The sequence below is a fragment of the Hyperolius riggenbachi genome, chromosome 1 (genome assembly GCF_040937935.1).
Source record: "Hyperolius riggenbachi isolate aHypRig1 chromosome 1, aHypRig1.pri, whole genome shotgun sequence".
Classification (NCBI taxonomy): Eukaryota; Metazoa; Chordata; class Amphibia; order Anura; family Hyperoliidae; genus Hyperolius; species Hyperolius riggenbachi.
In genome coordinates, this window is record NC_090646.1 from 587,070,431 (window position 1) to 587,090,341 (window position 19,911).

The 19,911-nt window shown below is 47.0% G+C and overlaps 1 protein-coding gene across 5 annotated transcripts in view; it reads right to left on the reverse strand.

Annotated features, from left to right (window-relative positions):
* ANKRD31 (ankyrin repeat domain 31) overlaps positions 1–19,911 on the reverse strand; it is a 249,855-nt gene that overhangs the window by 183,635 nt on the left and 46,309 nt on the right. For 4 of the 5 annotated variants that reach the window (XM_068248640.1, XM_068248648.1, XM_068248663.1 and 1 more), the window contains exons 2-5: positions 13,189–13,372; positions 4,584–4,651; positions 1,641–1,708; positions 813–859 (exon numbers count right to left, since the gene is read on the reverse strand). In XM_068248640.1, the coding sequence (XP_068104741.1) occupies positions 813–859; positions 1,641–1,708; positions 4,584–4,651; positions 13,189–13,313 (308 nt within the window). In that variant the 5' untranslated portion in view covers positions 13,314–13,372. The remainder of the gene's footprint in view (positions 1–812; positions 860–1,640; positions 1,709–4,583; positions 4,652–13,188; positions 13,373–19,911) is intronic. The other variant, XM_068248656.1, reaches the window with a different exon arrangement.

Genomic DNA, 19,911 nt, shown 5'->3' on the forward strand with positions numbered 1-19,911 from the left:
CTTAAAACATTTCTGGGAAAACATGAAGGCTTAGGCTTTCTTCACATCTAAAATCAAAATCGCAAATGCCAGCTTTTTGCGATTTTGTGAGTGATTTTTCCCCCTCCCAACGCTTACATGCGCGCTATGATTTTGTATAGTGCTTTTCAAAGCGCTTTTGCAGAGCGAGTCTATTTTTTCACTTCCTGACGCAAGTCAGGAAGTGAACTATTTGACCCGGAAAAGAATAAATACAATATTGGCCTCAATTCACTAAGCTTTATCGAACGTTTGATAATTTACCTCATGAGTAAAATCTAATTTTGAATTCATTAAGGTGTTATAGACTTATTGAATGTTTTATCGATAAAACGTTCAATAGTTCTATAACACCTTAGTGAATTCAAATTAGCTTTTACTCATGAGGTAAATTATCAAACATTCGATAAAGTGTTTGATAAAGCTTAGTGAATTGAGGCTAATATATTTATTCTTAAAAGCGCGAACGCAAATGCACCACAAAGCGATTTTGTGAGCATTTTGCACTTTTTCTATACCTTCTATTGTAGCAAAAACACCCTAAAAATGGTACATGCAGCGCTTTACTGAGCGGAAAGCAGACGAAACGCGCTGATATGAACTATCCAATAATGATTCATTGCACAAGCGATTTTAGGTCGTTTTTTTTAAAAACGTCGGCACTGAAAAAAAATGCAAAACGCCCTAGGTGTGAACGAGCCCTCATGGTTCACACCTTGTCTCGAGGGGGCACAAAAACTGACTTTGTCCCTGGGTACTGAAAACCGTAGCAACAACCTCTGACTGGAACAAACCTTAGTATGGACTGAGATGTCTCCTCTTCCTGTGGTGTGCCCCAAACCTAGGACATAATTGCAAGAATTGATCACTACTGTAAGATAATCGAGAAAAGAAACATCTCTACAAACAGGAAAATCGTCAGATCTCAGAGTTGAGAGGAGTTAGAACCATGGTCGGCTTTGCATTTGTCTGTCTGCTTGATGTGGAGTCCCTCACTTTCTGGCCTAGAGAACAGAAATCAAGGGAAAGCAGCGCATGGCCACTATGGAAGCAGAAGAGTGGCTGCCAGTGGAGCAGCGATGAGGGACACAGAGACTTCAAGGGGCTGGAGGAACTGTTACCACATGCGTGAAAATCTTAGTGAATAGTCAAAAAAAACATTTTTTTACTGAATGATCTAATCTACCTCACATGAAATGTTTACCAAACAGATATTAGTAAACTGAGCCCTTATGCTGGGAATACACCATGAGTTTTTTTTTTGGCAGAGGATGGCTTGGCAAGCAGGGATGGCTTGATAGATAATTTCCAACAGGTCCGATCTGATTTTGGTCGTTTTTCTGATCAATTTTCTTATAGGAGTGAATGGAAATCCATCAGAAAAACGATCGGAAAATCGATCAGAAAGTAAATCTGCCAAAAAAAAAAAAAAAAAAAAAAAAACTTGTGTATTCCCAGCATTACTGTAATTGGCAGGGTTGGATTCAGCCAAAAATGAGCAATTCAAATCTGACAGTGGCTCTAGTCCATCTCCTCTCTACCCAAAATAAAAGAAGTGCTGGATTTCTGTTTTAAGGTACCACTTGCTAGCAATTTAAGTACCAGTACAATGGAGAACATACCTTCCTCAAAAAGGATCCAGTGATTGCTCTGCCTACAGGTAATATCTCCGGAGATAGCTGACCTAGAACTGCAAACCATATAGTTATAAAAAAACAAAAAAGTAGGATTGTATATGCTGACCTAATTACACTTTCATTATAATCAACTGAATATTGGCGAGAGATCAGAGAAGGCAAAATGTTATGTAGTGGCAGAGGCACGTTTGGGCTCATGGGTGTGTCTCTGCAGTGTTCAATTATTAAGATGCATTAATATTCATTAGTTTATAACAATGCATAGACATTTGATAAGCAGCTTTAATAAGGAAATACAGTTTATTTTACACATCTAAGGGCCAAGTCATACAGGCCTCTGAACCGGCCGCCCAGCGTCTCACTCAAATGCTTTTCAGCAAGCATGCAGATCAGCATTTGACAGCTTTCAGTGAATTTTGCTATTCTTCACCCCTGGAGGGGGACACAGGATTGTGACGCTAAACAACCCTTCCAGGGGCACCTCAAACAACGGGAAAAATAGGGGTCAAGATGCGTTTGCACAAACCACAGTAAATGACAGTACCGGCGCTGCCCTTTCATGTGCATGGGCATCGCTTAACATCAAGTGTCTCTGCATCGGAGGAAGTCCTATATAACAGAGTTTGTCTCTAACACTGAGTGCACTGATCTGCAGCTCAAGGTTGCCAAAAGCTGGGGAGATCTGTGAACGATCTGTGCTTTCATAGTAAGACGTTACAGGCGCACGTTAGTGCAGCCTGTAACGCAGCCCAACTCACAGTAATGAAAAATCAATGGGCTGTTCACAGTGCCCACATTGCGTTACAGTGTAACGCTGCACGTTATTTAAAAGTGCAGCATGCTGTGCGTTCTACCTCGTTAGACTGTTTGCACATGCTCAGTATTGTGTTTTTTTGGTTTTTTTTGAGGAGAGGAGGAGGGGAGAGACCGCTATTGTTAGCTACATGGCTAATTAATATTCACTGCACTGCCCTGTAGTGATGGGAAGTTCGGCTCGATTCATTGAATCGATTAATTGAAAAAAGCCGGACTTCCTATCTCTACTGTTCAGAATCGATTCATTGAAAAGAGCCGGACTTCCCATCACTAGGTTCAGTCCTGCTGCTCTGAATTTTCGTTTCTGAACAGTAGAGATAGAAAGTCTGGCTCTTTTCAATGAATCGATTCATTGAAAAGAGCCGGACTTCCCATCACTACTGCAGTGTTTACTTCCTGGAGTGGCCGCTGATTGGCTGGCGGGACCACGTGATGCGGAGTGTTCCGATCACGTGGTCCCCGCAAGGTACGAGACAAAAAAGGCGCACCAACAGCCGCACAATGCGGCTCACTCTGGCGTCCACCTCCAACACCACCATGCGTTGCGTTAGGGCCACGTTATTCTACCATAACGTCCCCTAAAACGCAACGTCCTGGTGGGAAAGAGGCCTAAAGGGAAACAGAAAATCCCTTTATCAGCCCGCAGAAACACTTTAAATTGCATATGGCTGCGGTCACATTAAAAGAATACTGTTGCTTTCCATGAGGTCAGACTGAAATCCAGAAGCCTGGTTAGAGAGATTGGTTTCATGGCATCCTGAAATTCTATTGCACATATCTCTCTAGAAGAGACCATGACTTGCAATCATAGGGATGCAGCATTTGGGACTGCACTGGGGCACTGAACCAGAGAGGCCCACCAGAGACCCGCCTTCAACTGCTGTATTACCTCTTCACAGGTGCTATGCTGATAATGATCACCTTCATATGTATTTTGAACAAGGGTAAAATGTTCCCCTCTCCGGCTGGAGTTAGTTACAGTGATTGTAATCCTTCCGATTTGTCCCAATAGTCAGGAGAACTCAGAGGTGTGATGCTGAATCTCTGCCCACATTATCCACCTAAAACCAGCTGGTCCTACATTGACATGTCTTGTTGAGAGAGGGGTATGTAGCAGCTGGAAATCATGACAAGTGTAGTTCTGTGTCTACCAGGAAGATGGCGTAGGAGGCTGCCTATTAGTCATGATGTGAGAATAGAACAAAAGGCATGGCCAATTGCACTAACAATGGGGCGGCCAGGAAAAATCAAACTAACCCCCCTCCTCCCCCCGACAGACCCAAGACCTCCCCCCCCCCTACCCTAAAGGTGCCATTGGCTGATGCCAAATTCTCTCCAGGGACCCCAAGCAAGCTGCAGGGTCCCCAGGTCACCCCCTAACTTAACTATGGTCCCCAGAGCCCTGCAGCCTTTGGCATTTCACTTGTCCACAAGCGGCAAGCATGCTCCTCTGTCAGTCTGAGCACTCCCGAATTCATCCTTACAGGGTGCCTCTACTATCCTGCTGAAGACTCTGCAAGAGCCCCAGGGACAATAAAGTTGGCGGGTGACCTAGGGGGGCCCTGCAGCTGGCTTGGGGCCCTAGAGCAATTGCCCAATATACCCCTATCCTGACGATAGGGGTATATTCACTAACAGGCCCGTTTCTATGAGCGGGCGAGGCAGGGAATTGCCTGGGGCGCAGCTGTGTGGGAGGTCGCAGTGGTGGGCGCACGCAGAGCGGGTTATGAATGAAGATACTTACATTGCCGTGCAATGCAGGTACTTGCTTCCTGGTACCTTGCATTCCATCTCATAGTAACAGCACCCCCCTAGGAATGCAAGGGACCAGGAAGTACGTGCATGCGGTGCATGTGTCCAGGCAATAGGAGCACTCCCAGTGGGCAGGCTGGGAGCATTCTGTATCTGCGCAGTTTAAGTCTTTGTGAACAGCGCAAGCGCAATACAGTCCTGCCTATGGGAGCGTGATCGCAAGAGGCACAAAAAAACACTGACCCTGGATACAGAGGGGACAGCGGAAAGTCAGCGGAAAAAAATCATAACAATAAATTATTTTTCTCTGTTAATACAGAGCTGCACAATAAATGCTGAGAGGTGAGAAATCAACCTTACCATTATTATTTCTCTCTATAATGCCTCCAGTGGGTGAAGAAAGAGGAACGCTGCTGTTCACAAATAACCTTAATCAAAGAAATAAAACATGTGAGCATAAATAAGCTGTACAGGCGGTAATGTAAAGTATGAGTCTTGTTATTAAGCATTTGATTATTAAATAAAATAATCATTTTCATGAATCATAATAATATTAAATAAAAAGTCATGAGGTCTGTGTAAATATAATCAATCTTGATTAAAAGATTGCTAGGTACACACTATGAGATTTTCTGGCAGATTTACTGTCAGATTGATTATTTCCAACATGTCCGATCTGATTTCCAATCACTTTCCCATCGATTTCCAACTATCTCCCATTCACTTCTATCGAAAATTGATCGGAAATCAGATTGGACATGTTGGAAATAGTCAATCTGACAGTAAATCTGCCAGAAAATCTCATAGCGTGTACCTGAGAGTGAAAACTCCCTACAGTCAATGAAAATAAAGATACTATTGCGGTATTTCTAACTTGTTTACCTTGACTTTCCAGACATTTCCAAGGTAACTAATGATAAAGTGACCAAAGTCTGCTTTCAGTGAAACAAAGACAAGGGCGGAGTTCTGCACTACAGATCATACAGCATAAGAATGTAGCTTTAAGCCCCATCTACACCTTGCCATATTGCAGCGATCCGGCGGCTCGATTAGCCGCCAGATCGCCTCTTCCGCGTGCCCGCCGCGTCCCCGCTCGCGCGCCGCATTCGATTCCCCGCTCGTGCCCGCTCGTCCCCGCCGGCGCCGCTAATCACCCGCACGATTCCCTGCCATTGTCCCCTCGCGGGGAGCGAGCAGGGAATCGGCGGTGCGGAGATCCGTCCTGTCGGATCTTATCAATTGAGCCGCATCGCCGTCTCGATTGATAAGGAGCATCGCGGCCGCATCTACTCGTGTAGATGCGGCTTAACACATTAAAGAGTTTTACCTTTCAATTCAAATCACTAAAGAGCAGATAAACAGAAAGCAGTTAGCAGATAGAAATGTCACGAACCCGTGGATTTCGGTTCGCGAACCGCGAACTTCCGCAAAAGTTTGCGAACCGGTGAATCATCGCGAACCACAATAGACTTCAATGAGCAGGCGAACTTTCAAAACTACAAACACTAATTCTGGCCACAAAGTGATGGAAAAGATGTTTCAAGGGGTCTAATACCTGGAGGGGGGCATGTCGGAGTGGGATACAGGCCAAAAGTCCCGGGGGAAAATTACGGATTTGACGCACAGCAGGGTTATAATCCCTAAAGGGCAGAAATCACATTGCATTCCTAAATTGGAGGCCTAAAGTGCTTGCAAACATCTTGCGTGAGTATACATCAATCAGGGAGTGTAATTAGTGTACTGCTTCACACTGACACACCAAACTCACTGTGTAACGCACCGCAAACAGCTGTTTGTGTAGTGATGGCCGTGCTGGACTGGTGCGCACCATGGAGAGAGTGCAAGCGATGGCGGTTTTCAAGCCCATATGTTCGAGCTGAGGTAGCTCAATGACAGAACAGCAGTGACTGAGTGTCCAGCTGATCGAATTTGGTCTGTCCACAATGAAGCAACGACCTAATTATCTTCTTGGGTCAGGTGTGCCCCCCAACACACTCATATAGCCGGTCATTGCTTCATTGTGATACGCAAGCCCTTCTCCGCGGCAAGGTAACAATCACGAAGGGGAATTGACACATGTACATGCCTTTTGTTTTGTTGTTGCAACCGCAGTGCAGCCAGAAAATTAGGCAGCCATGTACACGCACCTGAAAAATTATTATAGTGGCCGCTGCTAGCAGCGGCCTTAAAAAATCAGGAATCCACCTGGAGTCCTGGACCCTGTTGGTGGTGGCGAAGAAGGCAGTCAAGCGGCCTGCAGGCAGAGATGTTGTGTGGGGACCGACTTAGTCTTGGGGCAGGCAGTCACACGGTGTGCAGGCAGAGATGCTGTGTGTGGGGACTGACTTAGTCTTTGGGCAGGCCTGACTGTGCTTTGCAGACCAGGCATCCATGGTCAGATGGACCCTTGACCCAACGCTGTGTGCCAGAGATGACACCACTTGCCTTTCAACATCACGGTACTGTTTGGGTATCGCTTTTTTTGATAAATAATTGCGGCCTGGTATCTTCCACTGTGGTGTGTGGCTTTGTTTTTGTGTGCTGCTTTTCCTCAGGTGATCATCCCATTGCAGTTTGTGATTTTTCATCATGTGCCTTCATAAGGTAGTTGTCCCTACGTGGGTCTTGGTCTTTCCACGGCTCAATTTTCGGTGGCAGAGAGTACAGATGGCATTGCTCTCATTTGAGGCAGACACACACAAAAAAATTCCACACCGCTGAGCCCTGGGGTGATGGCACTTTGGTGATGAATACTGGGGGTTTATGGCACGTGCCTTATTCTGAACACTGTACTTTGGTCGAGGGCCGCACTAAATCACATCAGCACAATCTCGAACAGACCTGCCGGGTGGCCTGCCTCTGCCTGTTGTTTTGTCCATATTGGGGGGATGAAGTGAAAGGTATGCACTGACTTGACTAATACAATGTGCAGTCACACAGGTGCAGTGAAAGGTATGCAGTGACTGCTGGTATAACAATGTGCAGTCACACAGGTGCAGTGAAAAGGTTGCAGTGACTGCTGGTATAACAATGTGCAGTCACACAGGTGCAGTGAAAGGTATGCCGTGACTGCTAGTATAACAGTGTGCAGTCACACAGGTGCAGTGAAAGGTATGCAGAGACTGCTGGTATAACAATGTGCAGTCACACCGGTGCAGTGAAAAGGTTGCAGTGACTGCTGGTATAACAATGTGCAGTCACACAGGTGCAGTGAAAAGGTTGCAGTGACTGCTAGTATAACAATGTGCAGTCACACAGGTGCAGTGCAAAGGTTGCAGTGACTGCTGGTATAACAATGTGCAGTCACACAGGTGCAGTGAAAATGGATGCACTGACTGCTGGTATATAAAACAGCGTGCGGTCACACAGATGCAGTGAATGGTATGCAATGATTGCTATATAAAACAGCGTGCGGTCACACAGATGCAGTGAAAATGGATGCACTGACTGCTGGTATACAGTATACATACACTCAGGGGCATAAATAGAAATCACTGCGCCCCCCTGCAAAACCTTTGATGGGGCCCTCTGCCACCCCCTCCCTTTCTGCACTGGTAAACTGAGAACCACTGTTATTTAATTGGCTAGTGCACACTTGAATGTATTTTCCCCATGCAGAAAAAAACTGACAGCAGTGAAGCACTGCACACATTTTCTCTATCGATTACATTAGCTTCTGTGATAAAACGTGCATGTTTTCACACATACAGACACACATGGTGTGCAGAAAACGCAAACAGAATGCTGTCAAACGAATGTGCTCCCAGCTTCTGCTTATTACACTCACTCTGTCCATCTCTGATGGAGCAGAACTGAGTCTGCAGACTTCCCCAGCATCACTACACTACACAGCACTTGGGGAGGGTAGAGAGGTTGGGGGCTGAGCACTGTACACAAGAGTATGCTGGACACTGAATAGGGACTGTCTACAAATCTTTGTCTACAAAACTTTGTGTGATTCGTTCATTAGCGGCTGAGCAAATACAGTCATTAGAACAACTGTGCAGAGAGCAGAAAGCTTTTTCCCCTTAGTTGTCAGTCTCTCAGGACAGGGAAAAGAAACTTCTCCCCCTCCTGCGGCTTCTGGGCCTTCCTGCAGCTGCATCCCTTGCAGGGTCTATTATTACGCCCCTGCATACACTATATGCATATACACACATACTTTGCACATATAAACAGTTATGAATTCTGTTGACCTTGCCACCAGTGGTTGACATGAGTTGTACCAGGATTTCTAATCTAGTGGCCTCCTGGTCTACAACAGGGCAACCTGTAAGTGTCAATGGACCTCAGTGGATTTTTTTGTTGCCGATGACCAACACGTCAAGGCCTCTGGAGCTGCTCCATTGGACACAGAGGGACCAAGTGACACTGCGATATGGAAAAGTCAGAGTTTATGAAGTCACAAGCTGAAATCAGGTCTGATGGTAGGCAAAGTCTGTAGACTGGTTTAGATTGACAACTTGTAGCAGTTCGCAGTGGCGTAACTACACGTCCCCGGGCCCCCCTGCAAGAATTTGAGCACCCCCCCCCCCCGTTCCCCCTGGGGCTCGCTCATGGCCATTTTGGGGAGGGGCAGGGGGGTCGCAGCATGAGGGGAGAGCTTTGCACATCAGCGGGGATTCTCACTCAGTACTGTCAATTTTGAGCAGCTCCTGTCAGTACCTTGTGCATTTTACAGCTTGTTCCTGTTAATGTACCGTATGCCTGTATGACTATTCCTGTTCTCCTATTCCTTCTTCAGTCCCAACTGGGCTTGTACAGCTAGTCATGGCTGATCTCTTGTTCTAGTTACCCAGTCTGACCTGATCTCCTGCCCCAGTTGCTTACCACACCTGTATGACTATTCCTGATGTCATGCTCCACACACTGAAGCAGTCTGTAAAACTACTCCTGATTGTCTGCACCAATTATCCAAGCCAGCTTGCGCAACTACTCCAGAACTCGCTGGCGTAACAATAGGGGAAGCAGGCCCTGGCCCCCCCTGGGGCTCGCTCATTTCCGTTTTGAGGGAGCACGAGGGATCGCAGCATGAGGGGAGAGCTTTGCACATCAGCGTGGAGGGGGGAAAGTCCCCCTCCCTCTCCCCTCGGGCTCTCCCCTCTGCGCTCCCCTCCTGCATCTATCTAAGTGTCAGCAGCGGCGGCAGCAGCTATAAATACCTCCATTCACCACGGGTCTCCGATCTGCAAGGGCTTCACATTACTTCCTGTTTTAACAGGAAGTAATGTAAAGCCCTTGCAGATCGGAGACCTCCGTGGTGAATGGAGGTAATTATAGCTGCTGCCGCTGCTGCTGCCACTTAGATAGATGCAGGAGGGGAGCGCAGAGGGGAGATCCCGAGGTGAGGACTGCCCCCCCTCCCTGCTGATGTGCAAAGCTCTCCCCTCATGCTGCGACTACTCCTGCTCCCCCAAAACGGAAATGAGCGAGCCCCAGGGGGGGCCAGGGCCTGCTTACCCTATTGTTATGCCAGCGAGTTCTGGAGTAGTTGCGCAAGCTGGCTTGGATAATTGGTGCAGACAATCAGGAGTAGTTTTACAGACTGCTTCAGTGTGTGGAGCATGACATCAGGAATAGTCATACAGGTGTGGTAAGCAACTGGGGCAGGAGATCAGGTCAGGCTGGGTAACTAGAACAAGAGATCAGCCATGACTAGCTGTACAAGCCCAGTTGGGACTGAAGAAGGAATAGGAGAACAGGAATAGTCATACAGGCATACGGTACATTAACAGGAACAAGCTGTAAAATGCACAAGGTACTGACAGGAGCTGCTCAAAATTGACAGTACTGAGTGAGAATTGCCAAGAGGGAGCTTAAAGAAGAAGCAGATTGAAGTATTTCGTACTTAATCTCCAGTACTTGCGTACTTAATTCTGTACATGCACATGTAAACAGTAGCATGAAAATGGTAAGACATGCACACACCCCCAACGAAGGTCATAAGACCCAAGATGACTATGTGTGTGCACAAGACAACATGTAAGTCCAATGGCTGCAGCAGAAGCTATCAGGGCACGAAGTCTAAGGTCACTGCCCCAGGACTTCCCCACTGGAATCAGAGAGAGTAGGTGACACTTCAATGTAGAGACGTCACATAGTAGATAGAATAACAAACTGAGATTTGGTATGAAGAAAGGATCCGCAAACCAGAATTGGCTTAGTGAAAAATGTCCATTCTTTATTAGAAAAATCCACATGACAGGAAATGTGCAATAAAATCACAGAATCGACTGACGCGTGTCGGGCTTACAATCTGCCCTTAGTCAAACTGAGATTTGGCTTGCAGCAGACAGGGCAAAGTCAGGAGACAGGCTGAGGTCAGCAACATGTAATGGATATGGAGTAGTCAAGCAAGTCGGATCAACTAACTGGAGGCAGGAGGGTAGATGTGATCATACAAGCCAGGTTAGGCAACTGAGGCAGGAAATCAAGAATAGTTGTACTGCCAGGGTTGGTATCTGGAGCAGGAGATCAGGTCAGACAACTGGAGCAGATCAGAAACAGTCTTTCAAGCTCAGGATAATATTCTGACCTGAACGCAGGCTGTGCAATAAACGGTATATTTCTAATATAATTATAGGAAGGATTGGTATTGTAGGTTCAGAGAGCTTGAGCTAGTGAGTGTGAGGATCCGCTGGGCTGCCTGCGCAGGCAGGCAGCCTTTTGACCACTGTTCAGGTCTGCATTCTGCAGGTCTCTGGAAGAGAGACCTTTTGTCAGTATTGCAGCTTGCTGCTGAAGAATTTGCATACGTTTGTCATGCAAATTGCCTTGCCACATCCCTTGTAAGCCTGCTCTATATATACCATGTGATATCACAGACCTTTGCTGGTCATAAGAGTTAGATCCTGTGTGACACTCGCCGGGAGTGTCAGCCTTGCTCTTTGTTGAAGATTAGCCTAGAGTAATCCCTGGAAACTGCACTGGGCAGGTTTCCTTAGTGCAGTTAGGATTGCTTATCTGTTTTGTTTGTCTGTTGCGATTGTCCTGTCCCAGCGGTGGTCGACAGGAAATCGTTCTGTGTGTCTGGGTGCTAACCGGAACAGCAGTTGTTACTGGTAGCCCTTTCTGATCTGTTTCCCTGGATCGCACTAGCATCCTGCGCTAGTGCTGTGGATCCTTCTGTTCTGCTACTCTGTACCTGGATCGCACTAGCATCCTGCGCTAGTGCTGTGGATCCTTCTGTTCTGCTACTCTGTACCTGGATCGCACTAGCATCCTGCGCTAGTGCCGTGGATCCTTCTGTTCTGCTACTCTGTACCTGGATCGCACTAGCATCCTGCGCTAGTGCTGTGGATCCTTCTGTTCTGCTACTCTGTACCTGGATCGCACTAGCATCCTGCGCTAGTGCTATGGATCCTTTTGTTCTGTCTTCCTGGATCGCGCTAGCCACTTTTCGTTAGTGCTGTGGATCCTATCGTTCGCTTATTTATGTTTTCGTGTGTCTGTCTTGTCTGCTACGAACGCTTGCTGGAGGCTCGGTGAGGTAACCGTTAAGCAAGCGCTCGCGTCCTCTGTTTCATGTTTGTCTGTCGGTGGTTAGTTAGGCGTGCTTGTCTCTATTGTGCTTATCACGTGGAGACCGCGCATAAACGCGTGCACTGTTGCGAATGAGTGCGGTGTTCGCGTTTAGCTAGCGTTTGTTGTTTTCCGTATCTCCTCATTGTATGTTTTGCTGTGCCTTTGCTACTCTCGTGCTCTGCCTTGCTGTAGCCTTGTGTCACGTCTGGCGATCGCACCTCTCGCGATCGCGTTCCTACTTCATATCTGCTGTGGTGTGTGCACCGTCGCGGGTTGGCGACTAGTTTGGTGCACACACATACAATCTGTCTCTGTGCTCATTCTCAATCGCCTCTCTTGCGATTGCGTTCCGTCCCTTCGTGCAATTCCTGTCTGGCGTGTGTGGTAGGGCAGAGGAACTGTTCCTCTGCACTCCACAGCTCCCCCTGTCGACAGGAATTTCCCTCTACAGGTGCAGTGCACCTTCTGCTGGGTTTCCGCAAATTATACGTTTGTGGAGGATTTCCGCAGTGTCAGCGCACACGTCTTGTGCGCTGATCACGGAGAGAATTGCACAATCGTTACAGTGAGATCATGTAAGTTGATATTAAATTGTGCATCCTTTACAAACTATTTTGTATATAATTCTTCAATGTGTTATTGGTGTTGGCAAACCTAATGTAGACTACTACAGTACAGTGTATATTCCTATTCATCGATTTATCCAGTTCTCCACCCTTGGTGGAAGGGTGATACACCCTCTTCTTCTTTCGCAGAGAGCGACATCTTAATCCTGAGTGGGGACAGGTCTAATCTCCTCACCTGCCTATACAGTGGTTGCCTGAATGGTAACCCGTGTTTGTGAGTATAATACTTACTTGTCATTTTGTTCCTCCCCATTCCAATACATACTACACCATACCGGGCTCTCGGTTTGTTTGTTTATCTATTCAGAAGACTAGGGGGGCTTACTAAAGGTGCCTTACCAGAGACATTAAAATAGTGTGAAACACTGTAACTGTCACTGCAGATAAAACCAACAAAAGAAATGTGAAATAATATTTGCAAAAATCTTTATAATGTAAATAGCTGAATGGAGGGGGTTTACCAATGACAGTGGAATTTCACACGAAAACATCACTGAACAAAAAGGTTTGTTCTGCTGCTGTTTAATTTGCTGGGTTGTATTAACAGCTGTTACATAAATGCCATATGACAAGATAAGACATAGAAACCAACTTGCTAACATTAGTACAGCTTGAATAAATACATATTGTCTTTTGGAAAATCTAAATATACAAATAAGCTGAATTAAGGAAGATGTTGGTGGCAACGGCAGGTCATATAGAGTCGTTGCTCCAAGGTGAACCCTGGCAGACACCTGGCAGACAGTAGACGTTCCATTACAATGTGAGGAAAATAAAATGATGGTGCTACAAAAATAATATATAGAATAAAAAACCTTTGGAGATGGGAATCATCCTCTTCCTCATCACTGCCAGGAAGTGAACCATCCACTATAGTCTCATCGCTGTCACAGTCGGAAAGCGTCGGAGGTTTCAGACAACACAAACCATAATCCTCCATGGCGCCAAAATCAATTTATTCAGCCTGGCAACGATCAGAGTCCGAGCAATTTCATATGCCTGCAATTCAAAATACACACACAGCTCACAACTGTTTCTCTTTTGGGTCCAAATCCTTAGGGCTCATTCACACTGAGTGGGTTGCAGTGAGTTTTGACTCACTGCACATAGGGCTTGATTCATTAAGCTGCACTGTTAAGCAGCGCATCTTAATGTGACGGAGCGGCCGCCAATGCATGCCTTACATAGTAGCGCTCGCTGCTATGTAAGGAGCGTGCCTTCCTTAGATAGGAGCGTGCCTTCCTTAGATAGGAGCGTGCCTTCCTTAGATAGGAGCGTGCCTTCCTTAGGACATGCATTACTTAGATAGTAGAGTGCTGTCCTTTACATAGTTACTATGTATAGGAAGGCACGCTCCTATCTAAGCAAGGCACGCTACTATCTAAGTAAGGCACGCTCCTATCTAAGGACGGCACGCTCCTATCTAAGGAAGGCACGCTGCTGAAGAAGGCACGCTCCTATCTAAGGAAGGCACGCTCCTATCTAAGGAAGGCACGCTTCTAAGGAAGGCACGCTTCTGAGGAAGGCACGCTCCTATCTAAGGAAGGCACGTTCCTATCTAAGGAAGGCACGCTCCTATCTAAGGAAGGCACACTCCTATCTAAGGAAGGCACGCTTCTGAGGAAGGCACGCTCCTATCTAAGGAAGGCACGCTCCTATCTAAGGAAGGCACGCTTCTGAGGAAGGCACGCTTCTGAGGAAGGCACGCTCCTAAGGAAGGCACGCTCCTATCTAAGGAAGGCACGCTCCTATCTAAGGAAGGCACGCTCCTATCTAAGGAAGGCACGCTCCTAAGGAGTAGTGAGCGCTACTATGTAAGGCATGCATTAGTGGCCTCTCCTTCACATTAAGGTGTGCTTAGCAGTGCAGCTTAATAAATCAACCCTATAGTGTGCATTACAAGGGAACAGGAAAGTCTATAGACTTTAATTGTATCATTTACACTACAACAGTGAATTGCTGTGCAGTGCATTTTGACTCGTCGGAAGTTAAAGTGGACCCAAATTAAAAATACAAGATTTCAGAAATAAAATCTATTTTCTAAATTATAATAATAAATAGCAGCCTTTTTTCAGCTGCATGATGACAAATATAAAATATTTTACATTTATTGGAGAAACCCCTCCCTTCCTTTCATATTGCCGGGACAGAATCCGGCAAAATGATGGAGTAGGTGGTGTCCAGCAAAGGAGGAATTGCTAATGGCTGCCACCTGCATTACCCTAGTTATGAAAAGAGAAGGGTGAAAAGCATGCACTGAAATGCTCATAGGCTTGAAGGAGTGTTTATTTATCTTTGTATGTGTCAGAGTGGTGCAACTAAATATTTTGAATTAAAAAAAATGTTTGGTTTGGGTCCGCTTTAAAACTCCCGGCAATGCACAGCAACTCACAAACCCATTCACAACCATTCATGAGTTTTCATTCATGCATTTTCATGCATTTCACTCACTGACTAGTGTGAATGAGCCCTTATGATCTGCTGTCTTCCCATAAAGAGATAACTGAAATAACATGTAACATTATGAGATAACCCTGAATGTATAATTACAATCCTATTTAGAATTAAGCTGTTTTCTCACTGTAAGGACGGCAATACACAATACAATCAAATCGATCATTTTTTTTTTTATAAAAACAATCGATTGTGTGAGAAGTCAAAATAAAGAATATTTTTCAATCAATCCATGCATGTTGGGTTGACGTGGCTCTGTAAAATGTATACGTTATAGGCTTGCTATATACCAAGCAGTTAGTGTGCCTGGCTTCAGGGGGAAAAAGACATGATTTGCATATTCGGAAGTGATGCATCATGGGAAACCACACTTGCTCACTTTAAGCTGAATTATCACAAATACCCTCTGTTTTACGAAGATACAATTATGTTCAGTGTTGCTTTTCAGTAAGAGGGCCGTTTGGTCTCCTTTAGCCCCTTATCCTTCCAAGTAGATCTGGGTCACCAAGAGGTATCTGGGTATTCTAGAGCAGTGTTTCTCAACGTTGTTATAGCATGTGCCCCTTTAGCAATGACTGCCTTGGCCTGTGCAAGGGTTCAGGTCCACTTTAAACACAAAATAAGACAAAGATTACAGGAAAGTCCTAATTGGGTAGGAACACACTAGGCAGAATCACATACGCGTTTTTCATAGCACATAGTGGAAAAAGCATATGCAATTCTGCCTAGTGTGTTCTTACCCTTTAGGATTACAACTATTGATTATTTCCTCAGCGTCTCATCAGTTTATTTTCACTTCAGGTTTACTTCAAGTCAGTGTCGGACAGGGAGGTGGAAAAACAGAGGAAATCCACTTGCTGGCCAAGCAGCAGTAACCCTGTGTTATCACTTCCAATTGAAACCTGCAGCAAGTCTTCATTGTGAGCAGCAACACCTGATTACTGCTGTTTGCCCAGCAAGTGGATTTCCTCAGCTTTCCCAGCTCCCAGGCCAACACTGTTTCAAGTTGTAGTTCAGGATATACTTCCAAACCTCTTACTTGGTCATTTACAGATGTCCTCAGCTTTGGGAATCACGGGAATAACGCTGGCAGACAGGTGAGAATTTACAGAGCATGGGTACAGGCGGGACATTTAAGACTTAAAGGAAACCAGAGTTGTCAGGGAAAGAAGATTTGATACTCACGTGCAGCTTCCTCCAATAGCATAAGCACGTCCCTCGCCTTCCTCCCGTGTCAGTCTTCTGTGCATGCAGGGGAGGTCAGCGCATGTGCAGAATACCCTGACTGACGCAACTGAGACCATTACCGGGCTGTTCACAGCTAAACGGCAGACCGCGGGAGGACGGCGAGGGACTTAGACGTGCTTTTGCTGCTGGTGGAAGCCGCAGGTGAGTATCAAATATTCTTCCCCTGACAGCTCTGGTACACATTAGCGGGCGGCCAGGCAGGTAGCGTCGGCTCCACCACTAGGCCGATTTCCGATAGATTACATGCTCAAATCTCTCGGAAATCGGTTTGCGGTGTATGGGCAGGCAACAGATCAGAGAGCGATCTATCTCATAGCCAATCTGACCATACATCGCCTGAATTCCTGCTATTACGCAGGTGTAGCCGTGCTTGCGCGGCTTCAGTTTGGCCGCGTTTGTGCCAGAAAAGTAGCGTGGCGGTTCTGATCAGCTGGAGATTCTGCAAATGGCAACTGAGGACCAGAGGACACCATGGGAAGCCTCATTAGGATCCAGAGGCTTCCCTCTCCTTAGGTAAATATTTGTTCTCAGATTCTCTTTAATAGCTTTAAGACCATTTATGGTATATGTTTTTTTCCTATTAGTTTTACTGTGTGTTTCACGCTATGCTCGGATCGCTGCTCTCCGTGCCCCCTGCACCCCGTTAGCCCCCCCCATAATGTCGCCAGACTACGTGGAAGGGGCTTCCACTGCAGGCTAATGGCCCATACTCACGGGCTACAATTGTCGCCGCAACACGCGGCGCGCGCGTGTTGCGGCGACAGGTCGCCCGTGAGTATGGGCCGTCGCACGGGCGCGCACCCCGAACTGTCGCCCGTCGCTGATGTCGCCAGGCGATTGAAAAGTTCGATCGCCTGGCGACAGTCGCCGCCGCAACTCCGCCGCAGCTGTCGCTAGTCCGCGTGAGTACGCGGACTAGCGACAGCAACCTCCATTGAGGTATGCAGAGCTTCCGGCAGGGGGAGGAGAAACGTCGGCGACAGCTTCCGTCGCGCCGCTGGTCCCTCTTCCGCGTGTGTACGCGGAGGGACCTGGCGAGGAGCTGTCGCCGGCCTGTCGCCCACACGCTCACGTTTGCTGGCGACAGGCCACTTTTGCAGCCCGTGAGTATGGGCCATTAGGAATGCCTGCAAAAGCCCCATCCCCGCCTATCAGAACATTCTAACAGTCTCTAACAGGCTCTCCGCTGCCTGCTCCCCTCCTCTCCCCCGCCTCTCAATGTCAATCAGCGCTGTGTTCTCACAGAAGAGCACTGGTGCTTCCTCTGCAGCGTTGTGACCCCTAAGGTCACCGAAAAGAAAGTGATGGATGGCTGCAGATAGGAGCGGTGGGGAGAGGAGGTAATGAGCCTAGTCCAGCAACCCCCACGGACCAGGCAGCATGTTTTTTTTTTTACTTGAAGACCCGGCTCGGGTTCTCTTTAATCCTTCAGACAGTAGATGGAATTTCAATTTCAACCCACTTTAAAGGACACCTGAATTGAGGAGAATATGGAGACTGCCATATTTGTTTCCTTTTAAACAATGCATATTGCCTGGCTTTCCTGCTGATCCTCCACCCCTAATACTTTTAGTTATAGACCCTGAACAAGCATGCAGATCATATGTTTGACTTAAAGGAGTCATCAGGGCAAATAAGCTAAAATAAGTGGTACTTACCGGGGGCTTCCACCAGCTCCAAGCTCCCAGGACGTCCCTCGCCGCAGCTCTGCCGGCAACCGTTCGCCGCAGGTCCGTCCCGGTCCCCGAGGATGACGTCAGAGCGACCTCCAGGTGCGAGCGGCGCTGTCAATCACCGCCACGTGGGCCGGAGCGGACTGCGCATGCAATGTGAAGCGGCCCTTGTGAAATGATCTCCTCCACTTCATGGGTGCATGTAGCGGCTGGACAGTGTACTGGTTAAGAGCTTTGCCTTTGACACAGGAGACCAGGGTTTGAAACTTGTTCCTGTTCAGTAAGCCAGCATCTATTCAGTAAGGAGACCTTGGTCAAGACTCCCTAACACTGCTACTGCCTACTGAGCATGCCCTAGTGGCTGCAGTTCTGGTGCTTTGAGTCTGCCAGTCCACTCATCTTATGGATGAAAAAGCAAAGCTGAACCTTTAATAATTATTTTAACTATATGTAACTTATGTTATTATGATTCTGTTTTAGTTTTTTTTTACTATTTTTAATTCATAGATATTACGTTGTGTGTGGAGTATTAGTGTACTCACTTTCCTCTTGCTTTTGTGCTATCGTATTACTCCCCAAAACGTAATAGGATGCCATCAATCTCCCTTATATATTATGGTATCTTTTTGCGATTTGCGTAATTTTTTGTTTGTTGCATGCAGCTAGCACTTTGCTAGCTGCGTGAACTTACCGATCGCCGTTGCTCCACGCCGATTCGCCGCCGCTCGCCACGTTAGAGGGTGTGTACCCCCCCCCCCCGAGAGCCCTGCGCAGCCTGGCCAATCATTGCCAGTGCTGAGGGGTGGATCGGGACTCCCTCTGACGTCACGACATCCATGACGTCGGTGACCTCATCGCGCCCGCCGCCATGGCGACGGGGGAAGCCCTAATGGAAATCCCGTTCAGAATGGGATTTCCTGACGGGCCTGATCGCCGGAGGCGATCGGAGGGGGTGGGGAGATGCCGCTCAGCGGCTGTCATGTGGCTAGCGCTAGGCTAGCTACATGATTTTAAAACATTTTTTTTTTTTTAAACTGCTGCACTGCCTCCCTGGCGGTTTTAATTGACCGCCAGGGAGGTTAAGAAACTGATGGAACTATTTCCAGACTTTCACACATTAGAAGGTGAGAGAAAACACTGCATTCTACTAGGAGAAGAGAAATCCACAGTAACAATCGCTGCACACTATGTCACAGCATGCCACAGACTGAGAGGAGCATAAGTTAACTGTAAACTCCCCCCCCCCCCCCCCAAATGTCCACGAACTGCTAACTCACTGCACCCCCACCCCATCCCACATTCCTCCTGCTTTGGCAATGCCTGTATTGAAGCTTGGTCATGCCAATAAAGCTATCTTTGATTTGATTTGTAGTCAAGTTACTAAGTGTCCCTCAGAGGAGCTCACAATCTAATCCCTACCATGGTCAGTCATTTTGTATCTGTAGCAGTCTAATGCTGGGAATACATGGTTCGTTTTTGAGCCATTTAGATGGCTCGATAATTTCCGGCATGCCCGATCGTTTTGCCGCTCGATTCCGCATTGAACACAATGGAAAAAGATATGAGCGGAAGATAAGAAAATCGCCTGCGGAATCGAGCAGGGAATCGATCGAGCGGGAGAATCGAGCCGTGTATGCACTGCATTATGCTGGGAATACACGATTAGATTTTTCAGCAGATTTACTGTCCGATCGATTTTCTGATCAATTTTTCTATCAATTTCCATTCTCTTCTATGAGAAATCGATCAGAAAAAGGATCGAAAATAAGATGAGACCTGTCGGAAATTATCTATCGAACCATCTATCTTCCAAAATATCTTTAACTTCAATTAACTTATTTGTATATTATAGGGATGTGGGAGGACACAGTATAACCAGAGAAACCCACGCAGGGGCTGGGAGAACATACAACCTTCTGGCACAAGTTTGAACCTGGGACCCAGTGTTGCAAGGTGAGAGTGCTATTCACCAGGGCAGCATAGTGTAGTGAATAGCAGGGATGCTCAAATCCGAATTCGGGTGAAACCTGGATAGTTGCTATGAGCCTGCGCAGTCCGCTCCGGCCCACGTGGCGGTGATTAACAGCGCCGATCGTGCAGGCGCAGTACAGAGCGACCTGGAGGTCGCTCTGACGTCATCGCCGGGGACCGGGACGGACCTGC